The sequence below is a fragment of the Culex pipiens genome, chromosome 3 (genome assembly GCF_016801865.2).
Source record: "Culex pipiens pallens isolate TS chromosome 3, TS_CPP_V2, whole genome shotgun sequence".
NCBI lineage: Eukaryota > Metazoa > Arthropoda > Insecta > Diptera > Culicidae > Culex > Culex pipiens.
The window spans coordinates 170,365,508-170,383,801 of NC_068939.1; the positions used below are offsets into that span (position 1 = coordinate 170,365,508).

The 18,294-nt window shown below is 43.1% G+C and overlaps 1 protein-coding gene across 2 annotated transcripts in view; it reads left to right on the forward strand.

The window, feature by feature from the left end:
- Positions 1-18,294, forward strand: part of LOC120423760 (E3 ubiquitin-protein ligase TRIP12) — a 52,397-nt gene that overhangs the window by 25,788 nt on the left and 8,315 nt on the right. For both annotated transcript variants that reach the window (XM_052711118.1, XM_052711120.1), the window contains exons 2-6: positions 1,359-6,722; positions 11,712-12,051; positions 12,124-12,494; positions 17,225-17,521; positions 17,594-18,250. In XM_052711118.1, coding sequence (XP_052567078.1) covers positions 1,557-6,722; positions 11,712-12,051; positions 12,124-12,494; positions 17,225-17,521; positions 17,594-18,250 — 6,831 coding nt within the window. In that variant the 5' untranslated portion in view covers positions 1,359-1,556. The remainder of the gene's footprint in view (positions 1-1,358; positions 6,723-11,711; positions 12,052-12,123; positions 12,495-17,224; positions 17,522-17,593; positions 18,251-18,294) is intronic.

An 18,294-nucleotide genomic window follows, 5' to 3' on the forward strand; every position in this document is an offset into this window, starting at 1 on the left:
TGGGTATTGAGATTCGGCTTTAAGAGGTTATTCTGGATTAAAAATTTTGTTTATTGAATATAATTTTTTAAGTTTTGTAATTTTTAGTTGCATTTAAATAAGTAAATCCCAATTGTTACATTTTTCTTTTGTATCGCGGATTTCGCGCGGATTGGGTTTTGGGTCGACGCGATTTTTTTACCGACTTTTTCGTAACAACCCTGCACCCTCTATAAATCAACATTGTTGAAAAAAATAAAAAAAGGAAATTGGAAAAAAAACATGTTGTGTTCTTTGAAAACAAAAAAATGGGAAGAATACAATTTTTAATTCAGTTATTTTTAACATTTCGAGGTACAAAAAAATATGTTTGGCATATTTAAAAATAATATGTTTTGTATTATACGCATAATTTTCCCATGTTCAAAAAAGTGCAACTGAGAAAAACGCGATTGAAATTTTTCGTCCGTTTTTTGTGTTTCTACGCATAATTGTCCCGTGGGTCCTTTTTCACCCCATAGGTCCCTAAACATCTCAAATAGCAGTGTATCACTCTTATTTGTAGTCCTCTTGCTATACAATAGGTAAACAAGACACAATACGTCGTAAAACTGATAATTTCGTGAAAGAAAATACTTGGTGGGACAATTATGCGTAGAAGTCCAACGATGGGACAAACAGACTTGGTGTTGTTTTCGATGAGTTTCCGAACAAAGTACTAGATTTTATGTGTTTTTCGAAAAATAAACGTCAAACTAAACCTAAAAATGACAAAAAGTCAGAATCGACCAAAATTGACATGGGACAATTATGCGTAGAACGGCAGTATAGCTTTCAGTTATTTTGTGAAAACAGATTGCATATTCTTGACTTTTTTTTGATAAGGTCCTATAAACAAATGTAAACATTGAGTGTATCCCGCTTACTCCGATCGACTTTGACATAAGGTGTGAAAGGGATACACTCAATGTTTACATTTGTTTATAGGACCTTATCAAAAAAAAGTCAAGATATGTTTTCTCTCTAAACCAAAATAATGAGTGCTTCCTTTTTTGAATTTTTTTTTTAAATTTGTTGTTAAGTTTCAATTTTTACTTAAATTGTCAATAGTTTTATTTAACAGCTTTGGAAATTTGGAATCGTCGGAAATTTTTAAAATGGGATTTGAGTGGTCACCCTGTTGCCAACTTCGATCAGCCGTTAGTGCAGCGTAGTACGTCACTGGGTTGATTTCTTGTAGTTTCAAAATCATAGCTTGCTGTTTGCTTTTGGTAGAGAACACGATGAGGATGTTTTGGGACTGTCAAATTAACTTATTTCATGACTAAGTAGCAAGCTCAACACTAATCCACCTTTCCTCTCTCTGTTTCATCTTGCAGATTCAAGAACCTAATAATAGCGTGAATCAGCAGCAGCGATAGCTGCGTTCGAGTTGTGATACACAATCAGAGTAGAGAGAGAAACAGTCGTCGTCAGCAGTGAGTGAGAACAGAACGCCGCCCGCCCGCCGCCGCAACCGCGAAAAAACCGACGGGTATGCACTTTAATGGACACACGGAGACGTCTAAGTGTCGTCTATGGCCGACTCGGTTGGTAAGCAAGTGCTCTCTGCAGTGACGGAGGGGCATCATCATCACCAACAGCAGCAGCAGCAGCATCATAGAAATCATCAGCAGCAATCAGCTAGCAGTAGTGGTAACGCCGGTAGTAGCAGCAGCAGTCGGAGATCTCGTGCCAGATCTTCGCAAACGGCCGCCGCCACAAGCCAGAAGCACCACCAGCAGCGAGTCGTCGTCGTAAACACGGCGGAGCAGCAGCCAACAACCGCCGCCAACAGGAAGCGCAAGCTCGAGGACGCAACCGCAACCCACTCGACGCCGTCGCCGGTCGCGTTCCGAACCCGGTCACGCACCGTCTCGAAGGAGGTGCCACTGGCGGGAGCGCCGGTGGACGTGCGCAACAAGCGGCACAGTCACGGCGGCAGCAGCACTTCTCATGAGAGTACAAAGATTGCCAGCAGCGCAGCCCACGCCACCAGTAGCCACAGTTCCGGAAGGGCCACGCTAATCGCCTCGCCGAGCGTCGCGTCCTGTCAGTTTTCGTCGTTGACGGCCGCCGTTGCCGGCCCCAGCGGAAGTCGTGGAGCAATAGAGAAGCGAAAGCGCAAGAAAAGCGGCCAGCTTAGCAAGCAGTTGGTGGAGCAATACCTGCAGGAGGAACCGGCGGAACGCCGGAGAAGCAAATCGGGTCAGCAGAAGCAGCAGGTCAGCGCAGAGGAGGGACGTAGTCTACGTTCCACGCATCATCAGCAGGAAGTAGGAGGAGGGTTAACGGGAGCAGCCGTGCCGAAGAAGCGTCAGAAAGTGGGGGACCAACACCAGCAACCGGACGGTACGGCCGGCAGCCATAAAGCCCCGAACCTGGGGGCACGTCTGGCGCGTAGCAGCGGAGGTAGGGAGCCCCACCAGCAGCAGCAGCACCAACAACAGCAGCAGCCGCAGCACCATTTCGGTGCCGGTGGTGGTCACTTGAGCAGTAGCGCAGCAGGAGGAAGTCAGGGGCACCTACCCAGTGGCCTGCTAAGACGTAGTTCTCGTGGCAAAGGTTCCCATCAATCCGGCACGACGGGTTCTTGTGTCAGCTCGAACACCGCCAATCCCAGCCAGCAGCAGCAGCCACAATCTTCGTCGCAATCATCGCGCTCGGGCAGCCACCGAGGCGGTGGTGGTGGCAGTTCCGGTAGCACCTCCGGGAACCTCCACTTGTCGGCTGGAACGTCCGGCACCAAGGGCTCGTCTTCGAAGGGGTCGTCGTCGTCCAACAATAACAACTCCACGAGCCTCGTTGGCTCTGTGGCTGCGGCGGCGACGGCACCCGGTCCCTCCCACAGCGCCATGGCCAGCGATGGCTCCCGCAACAACAACAATGATCACCACCATCAGCAGCAGCAGCAGAACTCGTCCAGTTCTTCCCATCCGTTCATCAAGCTACACAAAACCACCAGTCTGGGTTCGTCCAGCGCGCAATCGTCGGCCGGAACATCCACGGCCATCGATGTCAACATGCTGAACATGGCGAACGCGGCCGGAGCCACTGCGTCCAACTCGGCGAATCTGGGAGGTGCCGCGGGCGCTGCCGCCGCAGCCGTCCCCCATCCGGACTCGGAAAGTGACGACAGCGAAGTAGGACGGCTGCAAGCCCTGCTGGAAGCTCGTGGATTGCCCCCACACCTGTTTGGTGCCCTCGGCCCTCGAATGCATCACCTGTTGCACCGGACCATGGGCGCCAACAGCAGCTCAAAGGCGCAACAGCTGCTCCAGGGATTGCAGTGCCAGGACGAAAGCCAGCAGCTCCAAGCAGCGATCGAAATGTGCCAAATGTTGGTCATGGGCAACGAAGACACCCTCGCCGGATTCCCCATCAAGCAGGTCGTCCCCGCGCTAATCACCCTCCTCCGGATGGAGCACAACTTTGACATCATGAACAACGCGTGCCGAGCGCTCGCCTACATGCTCGAAGCGCTGCCCCGCTCGTCCGGCACCGTGGTCGACGCCATCCCGGCGTTCCTCGAGAAGCTGCAGGTCATCCAGTGTATGGACGTGGCCGAGCAGAGCCTGACCGCGCTGGAAATCCTCTCCCGTCGCCACAACAAGAGCATCCTGCAAGCCAACGGCGTGTCCGCCTGTCTCACCTATCTGGACTTTTTCTCGATCAACGCACAGCGCGCCGCCCTGGCCATCACCGCAAACTGCTGTCTCAACCTGCACTCGGAGGAGTTTCACTTTGTGAAGGAATCGCTCCCGCTGCTAGCCCGTCTGCTCGCCCAGCAGGACAAAAAGAGCGTCGAGAGTATCTGTACGGCGTTCTACCGCCTGGTGGACAGCTTCCAGCACGATCCCACAATTCTGCAGGAAATCGCCAGCATGGAACTGCTGAAAAACTGTCAACAGCTGCTTGTGGTGACGCCGTCGGTGCTCAACTCGGGAACCTTCACCAACGTGGTGCGAATGCTGAGCGTCATGTGTGCCAACTGCCCGGATCTGGCCATCACGCTGCTCAAGAACGACATCGCTTCGACGTTACTCTACCTGTTGACCGGCTCGGCTGACCCCGTCACCGCAGACGTCGAACTCGTACCGCGATCTCCTTCGGAACTGTACGAAATAACCTGTTTGATCGGCGAGCTGATGCCACGCCTGCCAACCGATGGCATCTTCGCGGTAGATTCACTCCTAGAACGAACCCAAGCCAACGTCCAGGACGCCGTGCAGTGGCAGTGGAAGGACGATCGGGGCGTGTGGCGGCCGTACTCGTCGATCGATTCGCGCATGATCGAGGCCGCTCACCTCAACTCGGACGACGAGATCAGTTTGAGCACCCTCGGACGCACCTACACGATCGATTTCCACTCGATGCAGCAGATCAACGAGGACACCGGAACGACGCGGACCGTGCAGCGCAAGATCAATCACGCACTGCTCGCGCAGCAGCAGGGAACCATGATCATAACCGCGGGCACGCTGGCAACACTTTCCACAGCTGCGTCCCTTTCGAGCGAAACCGGCGAGCCGAGCGCCGTCGGAACGGGTTGTGTCAATCTGGCTACGCGACCTCCGAACGCCACTCGAGACGCGCGGATTGCGTGCCTCAAGGAGGAGCGTGGATTGGCGGCCGAATTCATCCGGAACCTGTTCTCGGTGCTGTACGAGGTGTACAGCTCTTCGGCTGGGCCGTCGGTGCGGTACAAATGTCTGCGCGCCCTGCTGCGCATGGTCTACTTTGCGAACGGTGCGCTCCTGCGGGAAGTGCTCAAGAACCAGCTCGTTTCGTCGCACATTGCCGGCATGATGGCATCCAACGATCTCAGAATTGTGGTCGGAGCGCTGCAGATGGCGGAGATCCTAATGCAGAAGCTGCCGGAGGTGTTTGGAATGCACTTCCGTCGGGAGGGCGTGATGCATCAAATCAACCAGCTGACGGACCCAAGCATTCCGATTTGCGCGGCTCCGTCGCCCAAGTCGGGCGCCCAAAGCGCCCCCTCTTCGGCCACAATCCACACGACGCACACGACGTTCGATTTTGACAGTGCCATTGCCTCCAGTTCAAAGACCGGCACGCAGGCGATCGCCATCGTTGGCGGTGCGGCCGCCGGTCCCCACGTCAAGAACCTCAACTCGGCGATGATGATGGCCAGCAAGATGAGCATGTCGATGCCGTCGACCAGCTCGACCCTGCTCCACTCGCCGACCAACGTAATGCCGGGAACTTCGGCTTCGTCGTCCGGAAGCTTCACCGCAATCAACCTAAATGCCTCCACCAAAGCAGCGCTGCACCACACGAACCACCATCAGCAGATGTCGACCAGCACGCTCCACCTGGAGTCGTTGGCCACAAACATGCAACAGCAGCAGCAACCCACGAGCATCCCCGGGGCCATCGCCACGCCAAACAACGGAAACATTCTGCTGAACGCAATCTACAACTCAGCGATTCCAACCAATCAACCGGGCCATCATCACCACCACGCCGTCGCCGCCCATCATCATCAGCCGGAAGCCGGTTCCAGCAAGCAGTCCCATCTGTACCAGACGCACCCCCACTTCTCGGACACCTTCGCGTACAACGCCGAGCAGGGCATTCTGACGTCCCCACTCTCAGTCCCGTCCGGTGCCTGGGCCACGATGGTGGCCACTTCGGCCGTTGCCGCGTCCCACCACGACACACGATCTCACAGCCCGGGCCAGCTCAAGGTGTCGGACATCCTGAAGCGCAAGGTCCCGCCCAAGCGAAAATCCCAGAGCAGCAGCAAATCCAAGTCGCGTCACGACGATGCCGCCGGAAGTTCCGCGGCGGCCGCAGCCGCTGCCATGTCCAGCGGATCAACAACCACTTCCGCGGCCGGTTCCTCCACCACCTCGTCCGTCATGCAGGAACTGATCAACAAAGCGACCACGCTGGGCTCCTCCTCCGGACGGAACACGCCCTCGTCGTCGTCCAGTTCGCGATCGCGTTTCTCGGGCGCCTCGTCCAAAACCACCTCGTTCCTGGCGTCGCTCAACCCGGCCCGCTGGGGCCGTCAATCGTCCTCGTCTTCGTCGCACCACACAACGACGACGTCCGCGTTCGGCAAGGATGCGTCCGGGAATGCCCTCGCCAAGAGTCAGTCCAACTCGAACCTGATTGCGGCCGGAAATCGCGAGAAGGCTCGCCAGTGGATTCGCGATCAGTCGATCACCTTCGTGAGCCGGTACTCGTCGGATGGGGGAGCAGCTGGAGCCGGAGGCTCCGCAGGATCCCTCCACCCAGCGTGCTCAATTCTCTCCCGGTTAACCGGCGCCATCCAAAAACTAGACGGCCACCAGGAAGACTGCTTGGGCGCGCTCAAAGAGCTGCGCGACATTCTGATCGAGAGCGACATATCACCGTTCGAAGTGAACCACTCGGGACTCATCCGGACCATGCTCGGGTACATGGCCAACGAGGCGAACCAGCTGGTGGAGCGCGCCGACCGGCTGCGAATGTTCCTGCACGTGTTTGCCGGACTGCCGTTGGACGCCAACTACTCGTCTGCGGTGGCACCGCCCTCGCTGAATGCGGCTGCTTTTGGAGCGTTCGTCGCGAAGCTCAACGGGTGCGTCACGCAGCTGGAGCAGTTCCCCGTTAAGGTGCACGACTTTCCCGCGGGCGTCGGTGGCCGCTCGAACACAAGTGCCCTTAAGTTCTTCAACACCCACCAGCTAAAGGTAAAGTTAGATTGTGTAACGTGGTGATTATTGCATTCGATCGTAATATTACGATCGTAGTTTCTCGACTCACGATCGAGAATTCTCGATGGTAAGATTACGACTTACCATTGAGAAATTACGATCGTAATTTTACTGTTGAGAAATCTCGATCATGGGTCGCGAAATTACGATCCCAGACCCCCACCCCCCTCTCCCTATTCATGGACGTAATTTTTGAACGAACCCTTAAAAAATATGGAAATTGGGTAAAATGAATATAGGACCAATAATTCTCGGGTTAGTTTTCAAAACGTCGTAAAAGCCAAACCCCTCAAGTGGGGAAAACCGATGAACATGTTTTCGACCATGATTTTAATTCTTATTTATATGTAAGAGGGTTTCAAGAGCATATTTTTAGTCAAAATCTTTGCTTTGACTATAAGCTATGGTTGCCAGATCAAGTGATTTAAAACTTTTAACAATTAATGTGTGTTTTAGCCTTGTTTTACAACACCAGGTTGATTCGACCTTTTACATGAGCAAATTGTTTCATACGTCCTTGTACTTGGGCCTTTTTTTGAGTAAGAATGACAATACGACCATTGGCAAAATGATTTATTTATGGCTAAACCACATTTAAATCAAACATTATTTTGAACATCGTTTCAACACCCCCCGCAAAGAGGGCAGTCGATGTTTTGTGTTTTTGGAGGAGATTGGGAGAAAACATCGCAAAGGAGAAAGGTCCAACTGACAGATTTTATTCTCCCTCTCTCGCGTTGGCTCATACGCTAGCTGAGAGCACGAACAAAATGACGAATTACCACTGATTTGTTTATCTTTTCTTCAGTGGTCTATAGGACCTCGAAGAACTCGGGGTTCCTGGTGTTTTGAGAGGGCGTTTATGCGTGATAAGATGGATGCGGTCATTATCGCTTGTTCCTGAACAGATTATGCAACTTGATTTTGTGTTGTTGCCACACAAAATGATGATTTTGGGGGAAGCTAGCCGTCTCTTCCGGAATAAATGACTGAAACTGGGTTTGCTGGCTGGCAAATTGAAAAATATTCTTCGCGCATCCTTTTAGTCATATAATCAGCGCAATGTTTTTAACGGGATTACACATTAGGATGTAACAAAAATGACTTTTTGGCGGGCATTCAGGGGTTTGTTCCGGTGGGCATACTGAGCCTAAATCCCAAATATAAGCTTGATTGGACGTAACAGGAGCTGGCGCTCCGCCTTTCAATTTTAAATGGGATTTAACCCGTAAAAAAAGATTTTTTCAAAAATGTCACTTTTTGGGGCATTTTGGCCACCAATGCGTTTACCAAAAACATCACATCTTTTGGTATATATAACATTGAAGTTTGGAGCATCCTGGAGCTCGGTACAGACCTTCAAAGTTTGGCATTTTTTCGAAAAATTGGTCCCAGCAAAATCAAATGGCGTCTCGGGCGTCGCGAGGTGCGACGCATATCTTTTTTGCCGGGACCGATTTTTCGAAAAAATGACAAACTTTGAAGGTCTGTACCGAGCTCCAGGATGCTCCAAACTTCAATGTTATATATTCCAAAAGATGCGCAAGGATCTGGCCTACACGCCAGTGATGTTTTTGGTAAACGCATTGGTGGCCAAAATGCCCCAAAAAGTGACATTTTTGAAAAAATCTTTTTTTACGGGTTAAATCCCATTTAAAATTGAAGGGCGGAGCGCCAGCTCCTGTTACGTCCAATCAAGCTCATATTTGGGATTTAGTCTCAGTATGCCCACCGGAACAAACCCCTGAATGCCCGCCAAAAAGTCATTTTTGTTACACTCTATTACACATATTTATCATTTTTCGTTGAAACTCATGTGCGCATTATCATAAAGCAATTAAAACTGAACTTACGTCCTTTTTTTTTAGGTATGGTATGATATAAGTACATTTTTGAAATTATCAGTACTTACGACCTTGCATCACCAAGGACGTATGTGACTTCTCCGTATGAAAAGCACATTCGACTTTTTATATGCGGGCGATATTTTTGTTTAAATTTATTTTTTTGGAAATTCTGCTCGAGCAGATCATTAGTAGTGCGTTAGAAGAGTGCAACCGTGCCAAAAACTCAATTTTGGACAACTGGCGCTTACGACCTTTTGAAAACTAACCCGAGAATTCCACTATCCACCACCCCTCTTATGGTTTTGATACAGCTACCTATCTTTATTTTTAGTTTTATGTTTCTTCTGCTATTGTTTCTTAAACGCCCTAACTATAGCAGATCTTCTTTCGTCATTGAAACTTTTTTTTAAGTTTAAGAGATTTTTGGATTAATTAAAAAAACATTTTTTTAATGTTTAAAATATTTGTATTTATTTTAAAAAAAATAAAAATTTTGAAATTTTTAACAATTTTTGAAATTTTTAACAGTTTTTAATTTTTTTAAGTTTTTGAATATTTAAAATTTTTGATTTTTTTTAGTTTCAAAATTTTTAAACATTTTGAAATGTTAAAATTTTTAAATTTTGTAAAAAAAATAAATAAAAATTGATATTTTTGATTTTTAAAGATTTTTCAAATTTATGATATTGATAAAATTAATAAAATTTGTAAAATTTATAAAATTTATGAAATTTTGAAAAAAATTCAGAAATTTGTAAAATTTATGAAATTTTGAAAAAATTTAAGAAATTTGTAAAATTTATGAAATTTTGAAAAAAATTAGGAAATTTAAGAAATTCAAGAAATTTAAGAAATTTAAGAAATTTAAGAAATTTAAGAAATTTAAGAAATTTAAGAAATTTAAGAAATTTAAGAAATTTAAGAAATTTAAGAAATTTAAGAAATTTAAGAAATTTAAGAAATTTAAGAAATTTAAGAAATTTAAGAAATTTAAGAAATTTAAGAAATTTAAGAAATTTAAGAAATTTAAGAAATTTAAGAAATTTAAGAAATTTAAGAATTTTAAGAATTTTAAGAAATTTAAGAAATTTAAGAAAGTTAAGAAATTAGGGGTAGGCGTGGCTGAATGGTTACGCTGTTCGCTTTGTAAGCGGAAGGTTCTGGGTTCGATTCCCATCTGCTCCTATCGAAAAATTATGGAAAGAAGGAATTCTGAACACTTGAATATGAACGAAAAATTCATTAGCTCGCGGCGGGGTTCGATCCCCCGTCCTTTGGGTCAGCAGACAAAAATGCTAACCACCAGACCATCGAGGCTTAGTTGTCTAGAAGGATTAAGAATGCTATAAGAACCCAAGAAACTTGATTGGAATCTGTGTGAACCTAAGAACAGGAAAATGCAATATTGAATGCAAGTTGAATTCAAGGACACTGGTTGCATAATTGTTAGGCGAATATTGAACTTTCAACACGACCAGAATTCACCACAAAAAGCTTGGTGAATCGAATTGGAAAGCTTCCAAAACTGAATCCAAGAACATACGAAGAATTAAGGACTATAAATAGATTTGACCGGCCGCATCACTTACCACGGTGAATCCTGGCTTCACACCCATCTTACTAACACCCTCAAACCTCACGTGATACTTTGTCGAAGACGCAGCTGATTTAGCGGTCTTCATCACTCAAGTATCGGACTAAAATTCCTATCCACTTCCCCCGTGTCTTACCACTGGTCGTGGCCGGCGCTGTGATTGGCTAGCATGATAGGGACATTTGAAAGTTGCGAAGTGGTGATGATTGGTTCCTACTCTTCATCTGTGGTCCACGGAGCAATTCTTGGAGGTCCTGGTCAATAACAGAGTAGCAACTACGGGTAGACACCAATGCTATGCTATTTAAGAAAGTTAAGAAATTTAAGAAATTTAAGAAATTTAATAAATTTAAAAAATTTAAGAAATTTAAGAAATTTAAAAAATTTAAAAAATTTAAGAAATTCAAGAACTTTAAGAAATTTAAGAAATTTAAGAAAATTAAGAAATTTAAGAAATTTAAGAAAATTAAGAGTTTTAAGAAATTTAAGAAATTTAAGAAATTTAAGAAATTTAAGAAATTTAAGAAATTTAAGAAATTTAAGAAATTTAAGAAATTTAAGAAATTTAAGAAATTTAAAAAATTTAAGAAATTTAAGAAATTTAAGAAATTTAAGAAATTTAAGAAATTTAAGAAATTTAATAAATTTAATAAATTTAAAAAATTTAAGAAATTTAAGAAATTTAAGAAATTTAAGAAATTTAAGAAATTTAAAAAATTTAAGAAAATTAAGAGTTTTAAGAAATTTAAGAAATTTAAGAAATTTAAGAAATTTAAGAAATTTAAGAAATTTAAGAAAGTTAAGAAATTTAAGAAATTTAAGAAATTTAAGAAATTTAAAAAATTTAAGAAATTTAAAAAATTTAAGAAATTTAAGAATTTTATAAATTTTAAGAAATTTAAGAAATTTAAGTAATTTAATAAATTTAAGAAATTTAAGAAATTTAAGAAATTTAAGAAATTTAAGAAATTTAAGAAATTACAAAAAAAATCAAGAAATTTAGGAAATTTAAGAAATTTAAATTTTGTTAATTTTTCAAGTCTCTGTATTTTTTAAAAATTGCCTTTTTTTAAATTTTTGGATTTTTTTATGTTTTTGAAAATTACGATATTTTTTAAAAATTTTAAATTTTTTGAAGCTTTTAAATTTTTAAGTTTTGTTGAATTAAAAAAAATAAACATTTTTGAGATTTTTGAAATTTTGAAATTAAAAAAAAAATATTTTTTTGAAATTTTTAATTTTTTTAAATATATGAAATTTAAAAAATTATGAATTTTTAAAAGCTTTGAAAACGAGCTTGGAACCCATATCGAGATTTTCTCGATCGTCGGTCGTTATTTGTCTTTGGTAGATCGGGAAATTACGATCGAATGATCTCAATCTACTATCGACCATTTACGATCGTAATATTACGATCGAGAAATCTCGATCGTGAGCCGAGAAATTACGATCGAATGCAATAATCACCACGTAAGATTAACATTTGAACCTCGAACCTAATCAAATTGCTTGCAACTCCAACAGTGCAACCTGCAGCGTCACCCCGAGTGTACGAACCTGCGACAGTGGAAGGGTGGCACCGTCAAGATCGATCCGCTCGCGCTGGTGCAAGCGATCGAGCGCTACCTGGTGGTACGTGGCTACGGTGGCATTCGCGTCGACAGCGAAGAGGACTCCGAGGAGGACATTGACAATATCGACGCGGCCGCGATGATCTCGATGGGTGGGCTCAAGCACAAGCTGCAGTTCCTGATTGGGGAGCACGTGCTGCCGTACAATATGACCGTCTATCAGGCGATCCGGCAGTACTCGCCGCTGGTGAACGATCAGTCCGAGACGGACACGGACACCGAGACGCCGATTGGTAAGCTGGATTTTTTGGTTCTCGAAGCAGAACAAAGTTCGTAACGATGTCATTCCCGATTGAATTTCACAGGAAGTGCCAGCATTTGGGTTCAGCAGCACACCATCTACTATCGGCCGGTTGAGGAGGAGTCCGGTGCGGCTGGAAGTGGGTCCAAGAGTGGGGCCGCCAACTCGTCGCGTAAAAATAGTAAAAATTCGCAGTCCAAGATTATGCGCCGTAAGCCGGAGTTTTGGATCGATGGGATTGCGCCGGCCATTGCGTCGCCGCTGGTGCCCTTCCTGGTGTCGAAGCTGCCCGAGGTGGTGACCGTGCAGGATGCGTCGTTGGACGCGCTCTGCATGCTGCGTATCATCAACGCGCTGAATCGGCACTGGGCGACGCTGTACTTCTCGGTGCCGCAGAGTCACATCATCCCGCAGACGGAGTTTATTCACTCGAAGGTAAGGATATCTCACTTATTTGAAAAAGTTTTTTTTTTTTCATTTTACATTACGAAAAGTTAGGTGCTTTCAAATATTTGAATTCACGTACTCAATTACCTGAAGTTCGATCATTCGATTTTGGATCCGAAAACAATAAACAAGGTTTTCCTTGGGCATGAGTAAGGACCTCGACGCCGTTAGCAATGTTGGCTTTAAAATAAAATTTCGTGATAATATCACTTCCCCCCAGCCAACATTTTTGCCATGCGAAGCGGGCCTCGACGCTGTGTCTAGGTTTAATTTCTAGCTAGGAGCCATCAGTGTCTTAAGAGGTGGTCCCAAGGCCGAGTAGGAGTTCATGAAGCAAATTAGTCGTCTCCCACCCCTTTTAAATTGAAAAATGAACTCTGAAACTAGCGCTTACTCACAACAGAAACAGAGGCCTCTTCTAGGCATTGTAGGATAGAATAGATTTTGAAATTTATTTAAAAAAATGTGACGTGCATAAATTTTAAACTTCCATTTAAGTAATAATACAAAGCATTTTGATATGTCAAAATTTCCATAGAGTCTCGGTCAATCAATAATGAAATGATATCGGACAAAATTCGTTAATCTGTTGAACTAACGGTTTTCGGATTATGGTTGTATCGACCATTGTTGCGAATCGAGGATCTACTGGAGGTTTGACGATCCAATAGAGCTCAACATTTCAAAAGAGCGCATGGGTTTTGTAAACAGGAGTGTATCTCTCCCACTCAAATAACAGTTTACAAAAGGTATGATAGGGATACGCTCCTGTTTGCAAAGCTTGTGTGTCCTAATAAAATGGAAGGCACGAAATAGTCGTCTTAACGACGAGTGTTCAACTTGTAAAATATGAACAGTTAATTCATCTTTCGATTTCATATTTTTTTAATTTCCTTTAAATTTGATATACATGTTAGGTTTCCTTTGTATAAATCTGCGATTAGTTACATTTTCTTATTTAATTAACCAACAACTTAATTTCCTCCAGGCCTTTTTATGTTGAATCAAAATTTAAGATTTTCATTATTCAGTGTTAAACTTAGATTACCATAACTGCTCAAGTCATCCAAGTTCTTACTACTCACACCTACACTAATTTTCTTTCACCTTCCCCCTCCCGATCCCCTATATCTTCCGGTGGTGTTCATTTTGTATGCAATACTAGTTCGGCCACTACCCTTTTTTCCACAAGAAACCGGACTTGGACTGACTTGAGGCCGCGTCCCCCACCTTGCTCCGTAAAACGAAAACGAAACGAAACGAAAACAATAAACAAGGTTTTCAGGTCAAATTGAAAATACGGCCAAGTTCCGATCAAAATCTGGAAAAATCAATCAAATAAAATAATTATAAATGGGGAAACAGAGAAAGGATATGAATTGATTCAAATCTAGAAATTCAGATAGTTTAATTGATTTTTAGCTTAAAAAAAATTTTATTAATAAAAATAAATATTCACCAAATTTTTTGCTTTTATTTAAATCAATCGTTCATTTATATCAAAAAGTAGCTCGAAATTAACAGAAAATTAATAATCTGGCACAAAGATTCTGAATTTTTTTTTCTGCTTAACAATTAAATTGACAATTCGTTCATCTCTGTTAAATTTAAATTTTTTGTAGTACAGTGCATGACGAATCAGTTTGAGTAATCTAGTTTATTCTAGTTCTAGTTCTTTTTTCTAGCTTAGTTCTTTTTTGGGAATATTATCGAAAATCCACCCAAAATCAACTTTGAAGAAGATATTCGCTGGGATTCGATCGTATTTTCTCGATTTACGATCGAGATTTTTCGATAGTAAGATTTCGATCTACCATCGACAAATTACGACTTACCATCGAGAAATTACAATCGAAATTTGTAAATATAAAAAAAAATCAAAAACTGAAAAGGCTTCAAACAATTAAAAAAAATAAAAGAGGTTAAACAAATGGCATTTATTCAGACATTGAAAATTTAAAAAAATTAAGACTTGTTAATCTCAAAAACTAAAATTTAAAAAAAATAAAACTAGGATGTAAAACCTGAAAAAATAATAAAAAATATAAAAATTTATAAAATAAATTTTGAAATTTTTATAATTTAATTTAATTTTTCTTTAAAGAGAGCATTTTTCCAATAAAAAAAAAAAATATTAAAATAAATCTGGAAATCTAACAAAACCAAAATCTAAAAACAAAACTCACTAAATTTAAAAAACATAAATCTTAGAAAATTCAACAAATTCAAGAGAAATTTAAATTTTGATATTTTTAACATTTTCTGAGATCTTAAATATCTTATTTAGCTAAGTTTGGAAAAAAAAATTAAAAAAAATTATATAGAAAATATTACTTTTTGGATTCTTAAATTTTAGATCTCATGAAATTGAGATTTTTTAAATTAAAAAACAGTTTTTTTTTTGTAATGTTACATAGGTAGGTAACCTACCTAAAATTTAGCTTAGTTTGGAAAAAAAAATTAAAAAAATTGATATAGAAAATATTACTTTTTGGATTCTTAAATTTTAGATCTTATGAAATTAAGATTTTTTAAATTAGGTAGGTAACCTACCTAAATTTTTTATTGTTTTTTAATTATAAAAAAAAACACTTCGGTTTTTTACGCGTACCGATGCTCATCTAAGACCAGCGCTGGATTTTACGCTCCTTCCCCTCCAATAAACTCACAATTGTGTTCTAGTTTGAATTCCCAAAACTCAAGCTCAACGAATCATCTATGTGGCTAACCCGGTCCCGGTCCCGGTGGCATTTTTCGAGACGAAATTTGTCTGATCACGCCTTCCGTCGGACGGGGAACTAAATGTTGGCCCCGGTCTAGTCTAGAGGTTAGGTCGTTAGCTAGGAGTCGTCTCCCTGGGTCCTGCCTCGGTGGTGTCGCTGGTAGGCAGTTGGACTCACAAGCCAAAGGTCGTCAATTCGAATCCCGGGGTGGATGGAAGCTAAGGCGTAAAAAGATATTTGCAATAGGGGATGGCGTCGCTATTTTTAGACCACGTTTTCCACTTTTTCTCCATCGAAACAGACTACTTTATCGACGTCATTTTGCTGGGCGGGATAGGGCGAAGTCTATTTTTAGACGATGACTCAGCACTTTTCCACTTTTGCACTTAAAAAAAAACAGATGGCAGCACGATGTAACGCCACGTCCCTATTGCCTCAACAATCAAGCCTTCGGACACCTAGTTTCGAGTAGGAATTTTTTCGGTAAATGTACAATTCCTTTTTTTTTTAATTATGGATTTTTTTACCTTTAATTTAGATTTTTTGGCAGTGCGTGGCCGAATGGTTACGCTGTCCGCTTTGTAAGCGGATGATTCTGGGTTCGATTCCCATCTGCTCCAACCTTCCATCGGATGAGGAAGTAAAATGTCGGTCCCGGCCTTGGTTGTTAGGCCGTTAAGTCATTCCAGGTGTAGGAGTCGTCTCCATGCCATAAGTACAAACAACACACCAAACCAAGCCTACTCCGGTGGAATCGCTGGCGGCGGTTGGACTCGCAATCCAAAGGTCGTCAGCTCAAACACTGGGGGTGGAAGGTTCCTTGGAGTAGAAAGAGGTTTGGGTGCTCTCCCCATTCAAGCCTTCGGACTCCAAGGTTCGAGCAGAAACTTGCAATAGAGACCACAAAAGACCCGGGGGTCGTTAATGTGGATGGTTTGATTTGATTTTTAGATTTTTTTTTATTTTAAGAAGTTTCGAATTTTTGAATTTGAGAGTTCTAGAATTTCTGGAGCAAGATTTGAAAGGGGCGGTACGACATTGCTCTTACGGCCTTTCGTCTCATTTAAACGCGTGTCGTACCGCCCCTTTCAAACGTTGCTCCAGATTTAAGAATTATAAAATTTTGAATTTATATATTTTTGAATTTTTAAGAAAAGGTTCTTTTAAAAGAGATTTTTTTCGTATTTTAGAAGTAATGTTTTTTTAATGACAGAAGTTTTAAATTTTATAAATTTCGAAACCTAGAATTTACGGTTTTAAGAATTGAAAAAAAAAACCTTTAGAAATGTATGGGACTTCGAATATTCGAATCATGAACAAAAACATTTTTTTCATATTTTTAAATTTTTTCTTACTTTCATAAAAAAAATCGAGTTCTGCGACCTTTTTTTACTCTAATTGGAAAAGTTGATTGCCTATTTAATTACAAAATGCATTATTTTATCAACGCCATCTTTGATTAAACATTTCTAAACTGCCGTTCTACGCATAATTGTCCCATGTTCAAAAAAGTGCAACTGAGAACGGCAGTAAATCACTTTAAAGTAGTTTAAGGGTTATACTTGAGCTCGAAAATCAAAAATAAGACAACGTATTTTTTTCACGATTCGATTATCTGAAGTGAGATTTTTCCAAGGCCTTCGAATAATCGAGTCAACGAATATCATCTCTGCGGTACAATTTACGCAGTAGGCCTGGCCGGTTAAATTTCTTATTTGTAATTGTGCATTCAAATTTTTTTTTTTAAATAAAGGTACAATAAACCATTTTTTTTTTTTGCTTTTAGGGTGTTTTTAAAACCGTCTCAAATCAAGGGTATTTCAAAAATGCACCATCGTTGCACTAAAATGTTATATTTAGTTTTTTTTTTAACTTTTCTACTCAAAATATTGTTTTGGAAATTTCATCAAAAAAACACATGAAAGTAGATTTACGAAAACGTACAGAATGACTCATGCAATTTCTCAAAATTTCTCTCTTTGCCCTTTTACACAGATCGCTGCCAAGGCCAGCCGCCAGCTGCAGGACCCGCTGGTGATCATGACCGGTAACCTGCCCCAGTGGCTGCAACAGATCGCGGCCGCCTGCCCCTTCCTGTTTCCCTTCGAGACGCGCCACCTGCTGTTTTACGCGGTGTCGTTCGACCGGGACCGGGCACTGCAGCGGCTGCTGGACACCACCCCGGACCTCAACTCGGCGGACACGAGCGAGCGCGTCACGCCCCGGCTGGACCGACGCAAGCGGGCGATCTCGCGCGAGGACATCCTCAAGCAGGCGGAATCGATCATACAGGTTGGTCGTTGGAGGAGCGAGTTGTCTTGGTTGAAGAATTTTATAAACGGGTTTTGTTCTGTTTTTTTTTAGGACTTTGGTCACTCGAAGGCCCTGCTGGAGATTCAGTACGAGAACGAGGTGGGCACCGGTCTGGGACCGACGCTGGAGTTTTACGCTCTGGTCTCCACCGAACTACAGCGCTGTGATTTAGGCTTATGGAACGATAGCGACAGCTACAAGAACAACAACAACCAGCAGTCGAGCGCGATCGCGGACAACATTGTCAAGTCGTCGATGAACCAGATCGACGACGACACGGCCACGGCCAACACCAACAGTTCGCGCTCGTCACTCTCGCCGACGGCGGCCACGCGGCACCACCATCAGCAGCAGCAGCAGCAGCAGGACAGCGATCACAACGTCAGCGACGGAAGCTTCGTGATTAGCAACGACAACTCGCTCAACATGCTGATTGAGCAGTCGGACAATCTGCTGCTGAGCCAGAACCCGCAGCAGGCGGAGCTGGAGAACAACCAGACGCCGCCACCGCCGACGCAGCAACACTCGCTGTTGTCGCCGGCGGCCGGAAGTGCCGGGGCGGGTGCCGCTTTGTACGTGAACGCACCCCACGGCCTGTTTCCGATTCCGCTCAGCAAAACGGCGAAAACTTCGCAGATCTCACGCTTAAAGTACAAGTTTAAATTCCTAGGCAAATTTATGGCAAAGGCTGTGATGGACAGTAGAATGGTGAGTTGGTCAACGGACTCTTTCGCAACAGTAATCTTAACGGC